The sequence below is a fragment of the Rhinichthys klamathensis genome, unplaced genomic scaffold (genome assembly GCF_029890125.1).
Source record: "Rhinichthys klamathensis goyatoka isolate OS25496 unplaced genomic scaffold, OSU_Roscu_1.1 h1tg000769l_1, whole genome shotgun sequence".
Lineage (NCBI taxonomy): Eukaryota > Metazoa > Chordata > Actinopteri > Cypriniformes > Leuciscidae > Rhinichthys > Rhinichthys klamathensis.
The window spans coordinates 451,020-471,104 of NW_026607169.1; the positions used below are offsets into that span (position 1 = coordinate 451,020).

General features: G+C 37.9%; 1 protein-coding gene across 2 annotated transcripts in view; it reads right to left on the bottom strand.

Annotated features, from left to right (window-relative positions):
• eml6 (EMAP like 6) overlaps positions 1 to 20,085 on the bottom strand; it is a 108,326-nt gene that overhangs the window by 74,201 nt on the left and 14,040 nt on the right. For both annotated transcript variants that reach the window (XM_056243031.1, XM_056243030.1), the window contains exons 2-5: positions 7,737 to 7,896; positions 6,696 to 6,794; positions 5,174 to 5,242; positions 4,496 to 4,681 (exon numbers count right to left, since the gene is read on the bottom strand). In XM_056243031.1, coding sequence (XP_056099006.1) covers positions 4,496 to 4,681; positions 5,174 to 5,242; positions 6,696 to 6,794; positions 7,737 to 7,896 — 514 coding nt within the window. The remainder of the gene's footprint in view (positions 1 to 4,495; positions 4,682 to 5,173; positions 5,243 to 6,695; positions 6,795 to 7,736; positions 7,897 to 20,085) is intronic.

Consider the following 20,085-nt stretch of genomic DNA (forward strand, 5'->3'; position numbering starts at 1 on the left):
ATGTTGCTGATTACACTAATGTTGCTGATCACACTACTGTTGCTGATTACACTACTGTTGCTGATTACACTACTGTTGCTGATTACACTACTGTTGCTGATTACACTAATGTTGCTGATTACACTAATGTTGCTGATTACACTAATGTTGCTGATTACACTAATGTTGCTGATTACACTACTGTTGCTGATTACACTACTGTTGCTGATTACACTAATGTTGCTGATTACACTAATGTTGCTGATTACACTACTGTTGCTGATTACACTAATGTTGCTGATTACACTAATGTTGCTGATTACACTAATGTTGCTGATTACACTAATGTTGCTGATTACACTAATGTTGCTGATTACACTAATGTTGCTGATTACACTAATGTTGCTGATTACACTAATGTTGCTGATTACACTACTGTTGCTGATTACACTAATGTTGCTGATTACACTAATGTTGCTGATGCTGATCACACTAATGTTGCTGATCACACTAATGTTGCTGATCACACTAATGTTGCTGATCACACTACTGTTGCTGATTACACTACTGTTGCTGATTACACTACTGTTGCTGATTACACTAATGTTGCTGATTACACTAATGTTGCTGATTACACTAATGTTGCTGATTACACTAATGTTGCTGATTACACTACTGTTGCTGATTACACTACTGTTGCTGATTACACTACTGTTGCTGATTACACTAATGTTGCTGATTACACTAATGTTGCTGATTACACTAATGTTGCTGATTACACTAATGTTGCTGATTACACTAATGTTGCTGATTACACTACTGTTGCTGATTACACTACTGTTGCTGATTACACTAATGTTGCTGATTACACTAATGTTGCTGATTACACTAATGTTGCTGATTACACTAATGTTGCTGATTACACTAATGTTGCTGATTACACTAATGTTGCTGATTACACTAATGTTGCTGATTACACTAATGTTGCTGATTACACTAATGTTGCTGATTACACTACTGTTGCTGATTACACTAATGTTGCTGATTACACTAATGTTGCTGATGCTGATCACACTAATGTTGCTGATCACACTAATGTTGCTGATCACACTAATGTTGCTGATTACACTACTGTTGCTGATTACACTACTGTTGCTGATTACACTACTGTTGCTGATTACACTACTGTTGCTGATGACACTAATGTTGCTGATTACACTACTGTTGCTGATTACACTAATGTTGCTGATTACACTAATGTTGCTGATTACACTACTGTTGCTGATTACACTAATGTTGCTGATCACACTAATGTTGCTGATCACACTAATGTTGCTGATCACACTAATGTTGCTGATTACACTACTGTTGCTGATTACACTACTGTTGCTGATTACACTACTGTTGCTGATTACACTACTGTTGCTGATTACACTAATGTTGCTGATTACACTAATGTTGCTGATTACACTACTGTTGCTGATTACACTAATGTTGCTGATTACACTACTGTTGCTGATTACACTAATGTTGCTGATCACACTAATGTTGCTGATCACACTAATGTTGCTGATCACACTAATGTTGCTGATTACACTACTGTTGCTGATTACACTACTGTTGCTGATTACACTACTGTTGCTGATTACACTACTGTTGCTGATTACACTACTGTTGCTGATTACACTAATGTTGCTGATTACACTAATGTTGCTGATTACACTACTGTTGCTGATTACACTAATGTTGCTGATTACACTACTGTTGCTGATTACACTAATGTTGCTGATTACACTAATGTTGCTGATTACACTAATGTTGCTGATTACACTACTGTTGCTGATTACACTAATGTTGCTGATTACACTAATGTTGCTGATTACACTAATGTTGCTGATTACACTAATGTTGCTGATTACACTAATGTTGCTGATTACACTACTGTTGCTGATTACACTAATGTTGCTGATTACACTAATGTTGCTGATGCTGATCACACTAATGTTGCTGATCACACTAATGTTGCTGATTACACTACTGTTGCTGATTACACTACTGTTGCTGATTACACTACTGTTGCTGATTACACTACTGTTGCTGATGACACTAATGTTGCTGATTACACTACTGTTGCTGATTACACTAATGTTGCTGATTACACTACTGTTGCTGATTACACTACTGTTGCTGATTACACTACTGTTGCTGATTACACTACTGTTGCTGATTACACTACTGTTGCTGATGACACTAATGTTGCTGATTACACTAATGTTGCTGATTACACTACTGTTGCTGATTACACTACTGTTGCTGATTACACTACTGTTGCTGATGACACTACTGTTGCTGATTACACTACTGTTGCTGATTACACTAATGTTGCTGATTACACTAATGTTGCTGATTACACTAATGTTGCTGATTACACTACTGTTGCTGATTACACTAATGTTGCTGATTACACTAATGTTGCTGATGCTGATCACACTAATGTTGCTGATCACACTAATGTTGCTGATCACACTAATGTTGCTGATTACACTACTGTTGCTGATTACACTACTGTTGCTGATTACACTACTGTTGCTGATTACACTACTGTTGCTGATTACACTAATGTTGCTGATTACACTAATGTTGCTGATGCTGATCACACTAATGTTGCTGATCACACTAATGTTGCTGATCACACTAATGTTGCTGATTACACTACTGTTGCTGATTACACTACTGTTGCTGATTACACTACTGTTGCTGATGACACTAATGTTGCTGATTACACTACTGTTGCTGGTTTCACTAATGTTGCTGATTACACTACTGTTGCTGATTACACTAATGTTGCTGATTACACTGATTACACTACTGTTGCTGATTACACTACTGTTGCTGATTACACTACTGTTGCTGATGACACTAATGTTGCTGGTTTCACTAATGTTGCTGATTACACTAATGTTGCTGATTACACTAATGTTGCTGATTACACTAATGTTGCTGGTTTCACTAATGTTGCTGATTACACTAATGTTGCGGATTACACTAATGTTGCTGATTACACTACTGTTGCTGATTACACTAATGTTGCTGATTTCGCTAATGTTGTTGATTTCACTAATGTTGCAGATTACACTAATGTTGCTGATTACACTACTGTTGCTGATTACACTACTGTTGCTGATTACACTAATGTTGCTGATCACACTACTGTTGCTGATCACACTAATGTTGCTGATCACACTACTGTTGCTGATTACACTAATGTTGCTGATTACACTAATGTTGCTGATTACACTACTGTTGCTGATTACACTACTGTTGCTGATTACACTACTGTTGCTGATTACACTAATGTTGCTGATTACACTACTGTTGCTGATTACACTAATGTTGCTGATTACACTACTGTTGCTGATTACACTACTGTTGCTGATTACACTACTGTTGCTGATTACACTACTGTTGCTGATTACACTAATGTTGCTGATGACACTAATGTTGCTGATGACACTAATGTTGCTGATTACACTAATGTTGCTGATTCCACTACTGTTGCTGATTACACTACTGTTGCTGATGACACTACTGTTGCTGATTACACTACTGTTGCTGATTACACTAATGTTGCTGATTACACTAATGTTGCTGGTTTCACTAATGTTGTTGATTTCACTAATGTTGCAGATTACACTAATGTTGCTGATTACACTAAATATGCTGATTACACTACTGTTGCTGGTTTCACTAATGTTGCTGATTACACTAATGTTGCTGATTTCGCTAATGTTGCTGATGACACTACTGTTGCTGATAACACTAATGTTGCTGATTTCGCTAATGTTGTTGATTTCACTAATGTTGCTGATTTCACTAATGTTGCTGATTACACTAATGTTGCTGATAACACTAATGTTTATGCTGCTGAATTCACTAATGTTTATGCTGCTGATTTCACTAATGTTTATGCTGCTGAATTCACTAATGTTGCTGATTACACTAATGTTGCTGATAACACTAATGTTTATGCTGCTGAATTCACTAATGTTGCTGATTACACTAATGTTGCTGATAACACTAATGTTTATGCTGCTGAATTCACTAATGTTGCTGATTACACTAATGTTGCTGATAACACTAATGTTTATGCTGCTGAATTCACTAATGTTGCTGATTACACTAATGTTGCTGATAACACTAATGTTTATGTTGCTGATTTCACTAATGTTTATGCTGCTGAATTCACTAATGTTGCTGATTACACTAATGTTGCTGATAACACTAATGTTTATGCTGCTGAATTCACTAATGTTTATGCTGCCGATTTCACTAATGTTACTGATTTCGCTAATGTTGCTGATTTCACTTTTGTTTATGTTGCTGATTTCACTAATGTTGCAGGTGCAGGACACAAACGACCATTGACCATCTGACCGCAGTGAACGATCATATAGCAGACATCTGGTGTGTATATGGTGGGAGAGATGTTGTGTGATGTGTGATGAGCTTCACTCACTCCGTGCGCTGCCTGTATGGTTCGTGTCAGGTTCAGTCCTTTCCACACATAAATGTCTCCGTTGAGAGCTCCTGAATACGTCACTTCATCTTTCGCTGTCGCCAAGCACAGGATAGTTTGCAGGTCCCCCGTCTTTCCAAAAATCCCTCGTTTTGGCGTCAATGCATTGCCACATAATGTCCAAAACTATGAGACAAAAAAGTAATGATCCTCTGAAAAACAACTCCTGATATTATTAACCATATCAAGACTTAAAGAGCACCTATTATGCTTTCGTTACATGTTAATCTGTCTTTAGTGTGTAATGTTGCCGTTTGAGCATGAAAAAGCCACAACAATGGAGAATATGAGGAAAATAACATTCAAGCAGGAAAACCTGTTCTAGTAGAGCCCAAAAACAACACCAAGTGCACAATATTAACTCTTTAAAATATAGTGCAGAGTACTAAATTTGACAGAATTTTCACTTTTGAGAGTACTATTCCTTAAGTTTTTCAGTATGTTAATGCATTTTTATTATGTCTATGAAAAACATTGCATCTGCAGTAAAGACAAAAACAACAAAGGAACTAACGAATAAATTACGGCATCTTTTCCGCTGATGCCTCATTTATTTATTTCCGACAGCGCAGGAATCATCTTGGGTTGGAATGAACTTGTCTCAGGGGTTTGACTCACTTTAATGTGCTTGACTCCGCAGCTCACCAGCCTGTGCAGAACAAACGGGTCCCAGGAAATATCAAAGATCTGAAACCGCAGCACAAACAGGTGGAATAAACACGTCAACACCTCCACAACATCTAGCACCAAACCCGATTACACAGAATAATCATAAATTAATGCACAAACAAACATGTACTAGGTATTGCGTGATGTTTAAAAAAAAAAAATCCTTAACCATAAGCATGAGCAATAATTACAGTGATGCTTGCTAATGCTTGCCAAATGCTCCTTAATTTTAAACTATGCATTTTTCTTTCAGATAGTCTGATTCCTTCATTATTATTCTGATAAATTGAATGCAATGTAAATATTGAATTAATACACAAATAATGATGCACCAGGTATTGCATGACGTTTTTGAAAAATCCCTAACCATAAGTAAGAGCAATAATTATAGCCAAGCTTGCTAATTAGCCAATAATTTAACCATTTAATTGAATGATAACAACAATACATGACGCCTTTTAATCAACATGATATTTCTTCTTTCCTAATATTTTTCAATAATAACCTTTGCAATTATCTTCCAAATAGTCTGATCAATTATACACATTGAATGCAATCCAAGTTGCTTTGGATAAAAGCGTCTGCCAAATGCATACATTTAAATGTAAAGGATTAATGTACAAATGCAACAAGAACAATGCATGTATACAAGCTATAAACTATGCATTTATCTTTCAAACAGTCTAATTTCTTTATTACTGGCATTCATTTTCTACAAATAAACATCCCTTAAAGCATTCGTGTTGCTCAAACCGTAGAGCTTCATGTGTTTGATTCCCAGGGAATGCATGAACTGATATACTGTATACTTTGAATGCAATGTAAGTGGCTTTGGATAAAAGCATCAGCCAAATGCATAAATGTGAAATGCAAAAGATATAAATTACAAATTGCTTTATATTCCATTGGCAGTTTAGATTTTGGCAGTCATGCCAGTGCAGTTGTTGAGCTGGAAAAAGACACACACACACACACACACACACACACACACACACACACACACACACACACACACACACACACACACACACACACACACACACACACACACACACACACACACACACACACACACACACAGAGCTGCAGGGTTTTAATGGCACCTTAGGGAGTTTTCTGGTGTCTGTGGATCTTCACTAAGCTGCTCTGTCATCTCAGCTGTGCCTTCAGCCTGTATGTGTGTGTGTGTGTGTGTGTGTGTGTGTGTTTCAGATTAGGAAACATACTCTATCTGTCAGTTCATGCATTGAAATGCTCGTCTGTATTGTAACATAACACAATAACTTATTCATAACTCTCTTAACAGTTATTCCTTCACATCACTGAGGTGTTGCATCTGTTGCTATGGAAACAGTCCTACCGTGTGTGAACCGAGTGCGTTTTTTAAACTTTGTGCACTAGATCTGTCTGGCATTATAAAATAAAACGCTGGACTGATGTCGGCACTGAAGATCGGTCCGTTGTGTCTTACCCTATCAGAATGTCCCGTGGCGGTGGCTAAGACACGCCCTTTTTTCCAGTCCCAAACGCACACTGTGTTTTTGGCATCAAGCCCCACCGAAGCTAAACGCTGATTATTCAAATACAAATGACAGGAGAAAATAAGCAGTTAGAAGCTGTTACTAAATATGACAAAAAGCATGTTCATATTCAACTGGTCACTGATTATGTTGGTCTCATTTAGGGCTGCACGATTAATCGAAATGAAACTGCAAAGGCTGTGATTATTTTATGCACAGTTTGTCAGTGCAAAACGGCTGATCGGTAGTAAATGTTCATTTACTTTCTAATGTCATTTCACAGATTTTAACTGTGACAAGATGATTGACAGGGCAGTTTGCGGTGACAGGATGCACGTAACTAACCGACAGAGCTGTCCGTTAAAGATGACGAAGTAGTGTGTCCCAAAGCTTGCACTTTTTTGCTACACACTCAAAAGTATGGACTTTTTCTTCACAAAAAGAGTACATACTTTTAGGGCGTAGTATAAGTAGGCGAATTGGGACGCAGCACAAGAAATCCATACTATTATCTGTAGCTGAATAAACAGATTGAAACGTTTTGATTGATTAAACATGACTGATAAACACACGACTGCCTCATTCTGTGTGAGAAGCGCATCATCTCACAGAAGGAGGAGCTCAACTCTCGTTATGAAGTGAGTTTGGAGTAAAAGCATGTTATTAAATGTTGTCTTTTATCGGACAAGAGGTTCATAAATGCTTCTCATGTTTGACGTGTTGCTTTTTCAAATGCTGTTATAAGTGACTCAAACTCGCAGTGCTTTCAGAGTGAGCCGCGTTTACTGAGCCGTGCTTCACTGACAAGCTGCACATAACTGATAATCACAGCCTTTGCGATGTCAAAATAAGCCAAATCGGTTTAAGTGCGATTAATCGTGCAGCCCTAGTCTCATTCTACAAACATATTTGACATTGCCGCAACTGACCAATCCGAATCAAGTATTCCAGAGAGTCGTTATATGAACGTATTCAGGAGTATTTTGCCTCACCTGCCCGTCGGCGTCGAAGGCCAGACAGGCCACACCGTGTGTGTGAACGTCTCTCAGGATGGACACCGTCGTCAGTGTGTAAGAGTCCCACACACAGATATACGGATCCTTCCCAACCTGACCTGTGGCCACCTGGATCTTATCCGGATGCAGCGCTAGACTGAGAACACAAGAGATGCATGCTGTGAGTTACACTGAAAGAAAGAAATAAAAGAAAGAGAGAAAGAAAGGAAGATACTCAGGTGTTTTGTACTTGGTAGCAAATTAGCTAATTGTATATATATATATATATATATATATATATATATATATATATGCTGATAATTGCTGCTGCTGTTGATAATTGGTTCTGCTACTAATTACATTTTACATTTATGCATTTGGCAGAAGCTTTTATCCAAAGCAACTTACATTGCATTTCAAGGTACATTCTTATCAGTACTTGCTCTCCCTGGGAATCGAACCCATGACCTTGGTGTTGCAAGCGCCGACGCTCTACTGTTTGAGCTCCAGGAAAGCCTATATAGAAATACTATATATATATGTCATGAATCTCTAGATGGCACAGGCTGATTGGACCTTTACATGCAATCTGCAAGCAATCACATCATTACCGTATGGCTCATGCTGATTGGCCTCTGCTGATCCTGCAGCCACTGAGATGCTCGCTCAGCATTTAAACAGTCTGATCATTGTTTGCTGTGAGCTAGTCCTGCAGTGGCTATCAGAGTTCCTCTGAACCCCTCCACAGCTCCACCGGTACACCTTTTGAGAGCAGGAGGCCATTTGCCTGGAAGACCCACCCTCCTTTGTGTGCAAGTTATCTCTAAACTTTATTACCTTTTGTTTTACTTCTTTGGGAATGAGACCTTTGTACCAGTCGCACTGAGACATTTCAGATGATACCATACACGTGTAATACTGTGATAATTATTCACATTAAACCATAGATTCTTGGTGATCTCAGCATGGGGGAGAAGGAGTGGGGGAAGTGGGGAAGACATGTAGATTAGGATGATTCTGAGGTGAGACTTGGAGATGCTACAAGAGTGAGTTCAAAATATGTTAATTTCCTTTGTTCTCTCAGAGAGTAGCCCTCTCTTCCAGTTCTTCCAGTTTTACAATGAATGTCTATTTATACAGCAGCAGCAGATCTTACATGCTCACAGCATCGTGTCTGAGTATCCGTTAGCAGTAGCAAGACCATACTTGCTCTGCAGCATCAGCATTAGTAATCATCAGCAGCAGCAATAATCATCAACAGCAGCAAAAGCATTAATAATCATCATCAGCAGCAGCAGCAATAATCAACAGCATCAATATTTAGCATCATCATCAATAATCATCATCAACAGCAGCAAAAGCATCAATAATCATCATCAGCATCAATAATCAACAGCAGCAGCAAAAGCAGCAACAAACATCATCATCATCAATAATCAGCATCAATAATAAACAGCAGCAGCAATAATCAGCATCATCATCAATAATCAGCATCAATAATCAACAGCAGCAGCAATAATCCTCATCCTCATCAATAATCAGCATCAATAATCAACAGCAGGAGCAAAAATTATCATCTTTATCAGCAGCAGCAATAATCAGCAGCAATAATCAACAGCAGCAGCAATAATCCTCATCCTCATCAATAATCAGCAGCAATAATCAACAGCAGCAGCAATAATCCTCATCCTCATCAATAATCAGCAGCAATAATCAACAGCAGCATCAATAATCAACAGCAGCAGCAATAATCCTCATCCTCATCAATAATCAGCAGCAATAATCCTCATCCTCATCATCATCCATAATCAGCATCAATAATCAACAGCAGCAGCAATAATCCTCATCCTCATCAATAATCAGCATCAATAATCAACAGCAGCAGCAATAATCCTCATCCTCATCAATAATCAGCATCAATAATCAACAGCAGGAGCAAAAATTATCATCTTTATCAGCAGCAGCAATAATCAGAAGCAATAATCAACAGCAGCAGCAATAATCCTCATCCTCATCAATAATCAGCAGCAATAATCAACAGCAGCAGCAATAATCCTCATCCTCATCAATAATCAGCAGCAATAATCAACAGCAGCAGCAATAATCCTCATCCTCATCAATAATCAGCACCAATAATCAACAGCAATAATCAGCAGCAATAATCAACAGCAGCAGCAATAATCCTCATCCTCATCAATAATCAGCAGCAATAATCCTCATCATCATCAATAATCAGCATCAATAATCAACAGCAGCAGCAAAAATTATCATCTTTATATGCAGCAGCAATAATCAGCAGCAAAAATCATCATCATCATCATCAACAATCAGCAGCAAAAATAAACAGCAGCAGGATTAGCAGATCTAGTCCGTGTGTGCTGCAGATCTGTATATATATAAAGAACAGCAAATTTAGAAAAATTATTTCATATTTCTATATAATAATTAAAATATTATACAATAGTTCTACTATATCAGTACTTATTATTTTTTGACAGAACAGATAATTTAAAATTTAAAAATATTTGTATTTTATCTTCTGACTTATGTGCCACCCCGCCAAAACAAAACCTAAAAAACAATACAAACAAACAGTCAAAGAGTGTCAGTTAATGAGAAGTAAAGATGAATGAAAGGAATCTCATTTAGCCATACATGAACACAGAAAAGTGTGATTATGTGACTAAATACACAAATGAATGTGTGTGTGAGAAACATGCGCTTCAGGAGGACCAGCCCTGCATATATGAGACGAGTCCTTCTGTCAACACTGACTTTCCTTTCACTTATCCTCCGACAGGAAGATGATCACAAAAGAGGAGAAGAATTGACTCTCTCCAAGGCAACGGCTCTGCCATGGTGACGAAGCTCAGGGACGTTCATCATGCAGAAAGTGGAGAAGAGAGTCGAGGCAGATAAACCTGTCAGAGGAGTGAGATCGCTGACACACACCCAGAGATGTGGACAAATCAGCCGGATTATTGAGCCAAAATAAAGACAGCAAATGCAAATTTAGTTTCTGTGTTGACATATTTAATTTTGAAACAGGAAGTTCAGTCAACACTAGAGACATTTATGTATGCTATTTTTAAAGCCATTTAGTAATATCATTTTAGTATTATTTATATACTATTATAGCATGTATTATTTTTAATTTTATATATATATATTTTTTTTATATTTGTAACATTTCTATATAGAATTAATTGTTATTATAGTAAATAAGTACCTTTTTAAATTTGAGTATTTTTGTTTTTCATCTATATTTTATTTATTATTATTATTTATTAATTAAGTATTATTTATATGCTATTATAGTATTTATTTAGCTTTTATTTTTACAATTTTTTAAATATTTGTAACTTTCTATATATAATTAATTAACATTAAATTAGTAACTTATTTTTTGAAATTTGTATATAGTTTTTCATCTATATTTAATTTTATTTATTAATTATTATGAGTTAATTTAGTATTATTTATATATTATAGTACCTACTTATTATTATTTTAAATTAGCTTTATTTGTATATAATTTTTAAAATATTTGTAACATTTCTATGAGACTAATTGTCATTATTGTAATTTTTTTATTATAGTAATTTACCTTAGAATACCTTTTTTATTTGTTTCTCATCTATATTTAAATTTATATATAAGTATTATTTATATACTATTACAGTATTTATTAATATTTTAAATGAGCTTTTATTTTTTATAATTTCCAGTTTATTTCATTTTAGTGAAAAGTTTAGACTTTAACTTTAAAGAGTTATTTGCTTTTGTAGGTTTTTTTGTAGTTTTTTTACGTATTGTTACGATATTTAAAATGGAAATGAAAATTTTAATTAACAAAACTAATGCTACCATCACTACTATACCGTGGTAAAAGGATTGCCATGCATTGCCCCAGTCAGTTTATTGCTTTAATAAATATAATGCATGATAATAGCAGGAGCAGATTAACAGTGATTTACAGTAAAAGAGCGCATGGCATTCACTACAGTCCCATTAGGACTCGATATCAGCCCCCGCCAGTAACAGCAGGAGTTTCCTCTCAATCGCAGATCAAAGGCAGATTAAACAGGGCTAAACTGCCTCAGTGTGTGTGTGTGTGTGTGTGTGTGTGTGTGTGTGTCAGAGAGTTGCAGAACGATCAAAGTCTCTCCATGTCCACTGGCATGAAACCCAAGCCAGCAGCTGTGCTGTGTGCCAATGCGGCTGTGTGCTACAGATGTGCTGCCATCAAGCGTGTGTGTGTGTGTGTGTGTGTGTGTTACCACATATGTGCAAGTAAAGGAAAAATCACTAATGAGATCTCTTTAATATCTTAATTGCTTCTCCTAGACAGCAATGACATTAAATCACCAAGACTGTTGCTTAAAGAGGCATAATAAGACTTTTCATGTATTAATCGCTCTTTTATCGCTAAAGTGTGAACAGCTTGTACTTCAAAAACGAGATCTTCCCCGACTCCCCGTGTCGTCTATGAAAGCCTGTAGATGTTTAAGTGAAGGACTCGGTCGTTTTTGCCGGGAATATCTAAAGCACGAGAGAGACTCTCTTCCGTTCAACGACACATGAAACGAGCGAATGCTTATACAATGTTCAGGATAATAAGCTGAAAGAGCCGTTCTGTGCTGTAATGTTAATGTGTGTCATGGATTCATTCAAACTATAGTCTCTCATGGCCAGATCTATATAGTCTACAGTCTAAAATATAATTTATAATCATATATCATAACAGTGTGATCAGTGTTGGGAAAGTTCATTTTCTACATGAACTAGTTCAAAGTTCAGTATACAAATTTTAAAATGAACTACTTCAGTTCATAGTTCATACTTCAAAAAATGAACTAGTTCATAGTTCTTTTTTCCATATATTGAAATCCTCACCGACCTTGTCATAAAACTCGTTTAAATGATCATACGACGACTCCTCGGGTTTTCGCCTGGAAGGCTCTAGAAATCTGGCACCCTATTGAACGAAGTTAAACTGAGAGAGCGTGCGTTCACAGACACCAGAGTGAACGCGTTCACAGTAACGTTCATCAGGCAGTAATAGTTCAGTTCACGTTCACCCAAAATGTGAACGAGTTCATGAACTATCGTTCATTGAACGCGTTCACGCACAACACAAATGAGTGTGATATAATGAGCTCATCTGTGGACACGATGATCTCAGATCTGCTGTAAACACACACATCACTTGATCAGATGCTTTCTGAACTTCTGCTTTCTCATTTCTGTGTGTTTATTCTGTTATTGAGGGGAATATCAGCACATATTTACATATTCATCTAAACGTCGCTCTCAGCAGTGGTTCATGTTCATTAAAAGTTTATCACTGGAAAAAATATTTACAACTTATTTTTACTTCTATGTAAAGAATGAAAATTATCTTCTCCGTGAGTATATTGAGCCTTGAATCACGTTCAGTCTCTCGTGTGTGTGTGTGTGTGTGTTACTGTTCACGAGCAACTATTGTCCAGAATCACACGCATCACACACACATGACCAGCGTCGGCCAATAGTGAGCCTGCGTGTGACGTACAAGAGTTGAATAAAGTCGTTATTTTTGTGTGTTTTTTGCGCACAGAAAGTATTCTCGTCGCTTGATAAACTTAAGGTTGAGCCGCTGTAGTCACTCGGACTATTTTAACGATGTCTTTAATAACTTTCTGGGTCGGCAAGTTTCAATTACAATAGAAGCCTATGGAGGAGTGATCCAGCTCTCAGATTTAATCATAAATATCTTAATTTGTGAACGAAGATGAACGAAAGTCTTACGGGGTTGAACAACATGAGGGAGAGTCATTGCAGTATATGTAACTCATTTCACACCAGTTTATGCAACAGTATCAAACACACACACTTGGCACCCGAGCACAGTACGAGTTTTGCACAGAGAATCTAGTTTGTGTCTATTTTCATTACTCCGAAAACAAAGACAAAGTTGATACATAAATGAATCATAATTAAGCGCGTGAGTGGTGAAAGAGAAACAGCATTGAGCTGAGGAAGAGGAAAGAGGAGAAGAAACACTGACCGTGACTTTAACACCACTGTGGCTTTCATCGATCCAGACAAGGCTTTTCACACGCCACAGATGAAAGAGTGTGTGAAACATCAGATACGCAGCAAAATCTAATGGTGTGTTCAAGTCCTCCTGGGATGTCGTGTGCGTTCAAGTCACTTTCCTCGGAGTGAGATGGCGGTGTACTTTCTCTTAATTAATTTCACAAAGATACAGTCAGCAAGGTTCTTAAACTCGAGTTCTCGAAAATGAAGAAACTAAGATTTGCATCAGGTGTGCTTTGCTTTTTATGTTCTTAGTTCATTAATGAAGCCAAGCTGCAAACTTTATCGTTACATATTACATTGTTATTTTATAATGCCATCATATTCTGTGCAGGTAATTAGCTTAACCCTTGTGTTATGTTGCGGGTCAATTTGACCCGTTTCGATTTTCTAGTTGTTGGAAATACTGGTTAACCTTTGTTTTTTTTTCTTGATATTTTGTGACTTTTTCTCATTTATCATGATGAACATGCATGCAAAGTTTCAACATGCTGATGTGTTTTGACATATACAAACAAAATTACTATTACGTTCGTGATGTTCGCGGGTCAATTTGACCCTCATAGACAGCCATTCAAAAGCAACTGTACAGACACAAAATAAAAACATTTATTTATTTTCTGAATGTAAGGGCACTTCAACTCCAGTTCTAACGTGCAAGTGCATCTAAAAGTGCTCTAACCCTAACCAAACACACTTGAAAAAGCTAAAATCACAGTGTTTAGAATTATTTGCAAATTACAGATGAAAATCTTTGTCAGACACAGATAGTAAAATAAGCTCTCATTTCAATATTCAAGATATCTAAAATACCTAGCTTTTAACCAAAACTTTTATGTAGGATTTTCAAAGGCAGCTTCACAGAGCCAAAAAATAAATAAAAAACATTTATTTGATGTATGTTTTTGTTATGTTTGGTTTCTCACTTCCCAGTGAGTGAATAATGAAACTAGGGAACTAGGTCTTAGGAAACATAGGGAAAGTTAACTTAGGAAAAATTAAAAAAATTCTCATTATACAGCAAAATTTTATTGTTCAGTTACGATGTTCAAAGCATAAAATGTAAAAAAAAAAAAAAAAAAGTATAATTATGCAAAAAAAAAGTCAGTATACTGTTTATTTTCCAATTTTGTCAAAAATTGGTTTAAAAACATTTTTATAAATCATATTTTCAGATATAATGTTTTTGAAATGTTTGACACATGTTGATATTAAAAGATTACAGTTCGTCTCTAAATCTTTGTTGTTTTTCATAGTGTGATTTTTGAGGAATTGTTTTGAATCCAATTAGGGTCAATTTGACCCGGTCCATAAGGGGTGTACACAGAATTCGAACCGTGCACAATGCACTCCATGCAAGCCTAAACATCTGTTCCAAAGCGCTGAGTATTATAGTGTGTTCAAGTCATCTCCTATAGAACGCACATGAACGCCTCCACAATGTCGTAAATACGAGAGTATGGCAAGCCGTCAGAATTAAATATAAACAATATATCGGTATACGATATGTCAAAATCCATATCGTGTTTAAAAAATCTCTTTAAATATTGAGATATCGGCCACCCCTACATGAACGCCTCCACAATGTCGTAAAAATGAGTGTAGGCTTGAATTGTACCCAGTGATACTCGTAATTGCATTTTTACTAGTAAGAATTCAATTAGAGAGCTCTACAAATTAAATTTTACTAGTCATATGTCTCCATTGACTTCCATTCATTTTTAATTACAGAGCTCTCTAATTAAATTCTTACTAGTAAAAAAAACTAATTAAAGATATGTATAATTGCAGAGCTCTGTAATGGAATTCGTAGTAAAAATGCAATTACGACGAGTAACGCGGGGAACGATTTAAGCTAAAACGTCTCGTCTTTACGACATTGTAATATTTTATGCGTGTTCAACTCGTAAATTTGATCTATACGAGATGACTTGAACGCACCATAAAACTCAGCGCTTTGGAACGGATGTTTTGGCTTGAATGGAGTCTCGCAAAACACACGTTATACAAAGATTTTAAATGATATATTACATAAAAAGTCTTTATTTGTGCAATTCTGTTTAATTGAAGTGTTACGTTCCACGTGGGGGTTTGTTTTGTTTTCACTAGTCTGTGCACGCTGGTATACTTCGCACGTGTTGATAGTATATGCTCATTATCTGTTTCTGTTTCTAGCTCACTCTTGGCTGGCAGGCTGCTGTGATTGGCCTAGCGGGACGTCACTCATCGTTGGGGCGGCGCCCGGGAGCCAATCAGAGTTGACCAGCTGGGTTCAAAAGGATGGCGTTTTCATTCATTCGATCTCTCGGAAGCGGCCATGAGCTCGTGTAGCGTTGTGAGGTTACTAAACCTGTGACTGGAGATTCATATAGTGATGTCTGGCTCTTTGTAGTGGAATGAGTTGGGTGCTGTATGCTTTGTTTATCTGTACCTTGATATTCAGTATGTTTTAGTTGTAGAGATCATAGTTTCAATGTGTATCCCAGTTTGACGCTGTGGGGTCCTGTAATTCGACTCTCTCTCTGGGAAAGAGAACGACAGGTCAGTATGCCGCGGTATACATAATGCCCGTAGTGTTTATTTGTTAGATACACTAGGTTAGGAGTGAGCGCCACTCTGTGTATGTTTTGTTTTAGTAGTTAGCTTATTTAGGTGCCGGATGCACCGAAGAATTCGGTTTTCTTTTCACCTTTTTCTTTGGTTAGGATTAGGTTTAGTATAAGGATTGTTTTGTTATATTCTGTTCTTTTCTTTGGCGCCACTTTTTGGTTCTCTTCCCTTATTATTTAATATTTGTAAACATTGTAAATAGCACACTCATTTTTCCAAACTGGAACTAGTGGCTTCGGCTTTGTGACAATAAAATCCAGTTTGTTTCTCTTCAAGTTGAGTCTGTCATGGTTTTCTCTCCACCGTATTCCTCCATCAGCAGTGCTAATAAAACAAATGTTGCGTAACATCTCCTAGACTTTAAAAGACCGTAACATTTAATGGGGGCTCGTCCGGGATAACTTTATATTCTTATTGTTTCCCGAGTTATTATTTACTGCTGATGTGAGTGGTGGAATGACCATGTTCAGTACTTTCCTTGTAGAGTGTTAATTCGCGAGGCAGTGATTAGTGGATGGGCTGGTTGATTGTATGGTTAGTGATTCTGATAAGAGTAATGGCTGATTTTGATTTAGACACCTTTTTGAGTGCACCTACGGTTGAGCAGTTAAATAAATGTAGGAAAGATGAGTTACTGCGGATTGCTGCTCATGTTCAGGTTACTGTTTCGAAGCAGCGGCTTAAAAAAGAGATTAAGTTTGCTGTCTCCCAAAGGTTGGTTGAACTTGGTGTTTTAGTGTTGCCTGCAGGTGGTGGGGAAGTTTTTCCTGGTGCTGATAGTCGCCTTGAGGAGGAGGAGCAGAGCGAGACGGCTGAGGTAGAGGGTTCTGAAGCCAAAGCTGTTTTGCCGCCCTTCGAACCTTTTTCGCCGGACTCAGATGAGTCTATAGGAGGTGATGCGCGACTGAAGGTTCGTATAGCGCGACTCCAGATGGAGACACGCGAACGGGCAGAAGTCCGTCGAGCGGATTTGGATTTTCGACTGGAAGTCCGCAGACTTGAAATCGAGGCGGAGACGCAGATTAAGCTGCGTGAACTTGAATTGAATGCAGCCAAAGTAACACCTGTTCCAGTTGTGCAACCTTTACCGCCCGCTGATGCTTCGGCAGGGGCTGGGCCGGTGAGAACCACCTTTGAGGTCAGTAAGCATATTTCCCTTGTGCCGCAGTTTCGAGAAACAGAAGTTGACTCATATTTTAGTGTGTTTGAGAGGATTGCTTCCATACTCCATTGGCCTAAAGAGGTTTGGCCTTTGCTGTTGCAGTGCAAGCTGACCGGTAAAGCTCAAGATGTTTGTGCTACGTTGTCCTTAGCGGATAGCGTGAATTATGAAGTAGTGAAAGCTGCGATTTTGCGTGCATATGAGCTGGTGCCTGAAGCTTATAGACAGCGTTTTAGGGGTCATAAGAAAAATTCTAGTCAGACTTTTGTTGAATTTGCAAGGGAGAAAGGCACTTTGTTTGACAAGTGGTGTACATCTAGTAAAGTGAATGATTTAAAAGACGTGCGGGAGTTAATTCTTTTGGAAGAATTTAAGAATTGTATTCCTTAACGTGTTGTCGTTTACTTGAATGAACAAAAAGTGACGTCTTTGTCTCAGGCCTCCGTTCTGGCAGATGAGTTTTCATTGACGCATAAAAATGTGTTTGCTGCTGCGCGTTTTGAGAAAGCTGCTGTTCAAGTGAGCTCGAGTAGTCCATCTCGACCAAAATCAGGTACTCCAAAATCAAAGGAAGATCGAGAATGTTTTTATTGTCACAAACCTGGCCATTTAATTGCCGATTGTTTTGTACTGAAACGAAAACAGTCAAGTTCTGTACCTAAGAGTGCTGGTTTTGTGAAACGGATTGATTCTAAAAAAATTGAGTGTAACGACAAGCCTGATTCCAGTTACGTACCTTTTCTGTTGGAAGGGTTAATTTCCGTTGCGGGAAATTCTGAGGAACGGGTAAGAGTTCAGATGCTCCGTGATACTGGGGCCATGCAGTCCTTTATTAGTGCTGATGTACTGCCGTTCTCGGAGCAAACTTTTTGTGGCAGTCATGTTCTAGTACAGGGCATAGAGATGGGTCTCGTTCAAGCTCCGTTGCATCAGATTCACTTAGAATCAGAACTATGTACGGGTTTTGTGAAATTAGCTGTTCGTGAACGTTTACCGGTGAGTGGGGTACAAATTATTTTGGGCAATGATTTAGCCGGTGGAAAAATTATGCCTTTGCTGGAAGTCTTCGACAAACCAGTGGCGCTCGAACAGCCTGATGAGTTATCCCAGTCATATCCAGAAACATTTTCAGCTTGTGTAGTGACGCGGGCTCAAGCTCGTAAAGCGGATGCTGATGATTTGGCTACATCTTTTATCGCACCTATTTTTATCAGTGATGTTGTATCTGATGACGTTAAAGCTGTTGAGAATGCGCATGTTCCAGATACTATGAGTGTAAAGCTGCGCGTGACGCGCGAGAGACTTATTGTGGCTCAAAAACAGGATAAAAGTCTCCAGAAGTGCTTTGCTGCTGCTGTTTCCACAGAGAAAGCTCAAGAGAGAAAAACTGCATATTTCGTTGAGGACGATTTATTGATGCGTAAATGGTGTTCGGAGACTGGAGATGCTGAATGGAGTAGTGTGTATCAGATCGTGATTCCCTCATTTTACCGACAGCAAGTTCTATCTTTAGCTCACGATCACGACCTGTCGGGACATCTAGGAATTAAAAAAACTTATCACCGAATTTTGAGGCATTTCTTTTGGCCTAGAATAAAAACTGATGTCACACAATTTTGTCGCACTTGCCGCACTTGTCAGATCGCTGGCAAACCGAATCAAGTCATTCCGTGTGCTCCACTTGTTCCTATTCCAGTGTTGGGAGAACCGTTTGAGCACGTTATCGTCGATTGTGTCGGCCCTTTGCCTAGATCTAAGACCGGTAATCAGTTTTTATTGACCGTAATGTGTACTGCCACTAGATTTCCTGAGGCGATCCCATTGAGAAAGATCACGGCACCTGTCGTAACTAGAGCACTTGTTAAGTTTTTTTCTACGTTTGGTTTACCAAAAATTGTGCAGACAGATCAAGGCACCAATTTTCTTTCAAAAATCTTTTCTCAAGTGTTGTCGAGTTTAAATATTTCCCATAGGGTAGCAAGTGCATATCACGCGGAGAGTCAGGGGGCACTCGAACGTTTCCATCAAACGTTAAAGTCAATGCTTAGAAAGTACTGTATGGAAACAGGGAAAGAGTGGGATGAGGGGGTACCATTGCTTTTATTCGCGATCAGAGAAGCAGTTCAAGAAAGCCTTGGATTCAGTCCTGCTGAACTAGTATTCGGACACACTGTCAGAGGACCTTTGAAAATGCTTAAAGAGAATCTATTATCTGTTGAGTCTAGCCCGAAAATGAACGTGCTGGATTACGTGAGTAAGTTCCGTGAGCGCTTGCATCAAGCTTGTTCCGTGGCAAGAGAGTCACTTGAAGTGGCTCAGAGTAAAATGAAGAGTCTCTATGATCGTAAATCTGTACAGCGTACCTTTAATAAGGGCGATCAAGTGTTGGTGTTGCTGCCTATGGTAGGGTCTGCTTTATCAGCGCGGTTTTCTGGACCATACGAGGTGGTAAGAAAACTTAGTACTACAGATTATGTAATTGGAACTCCAGAT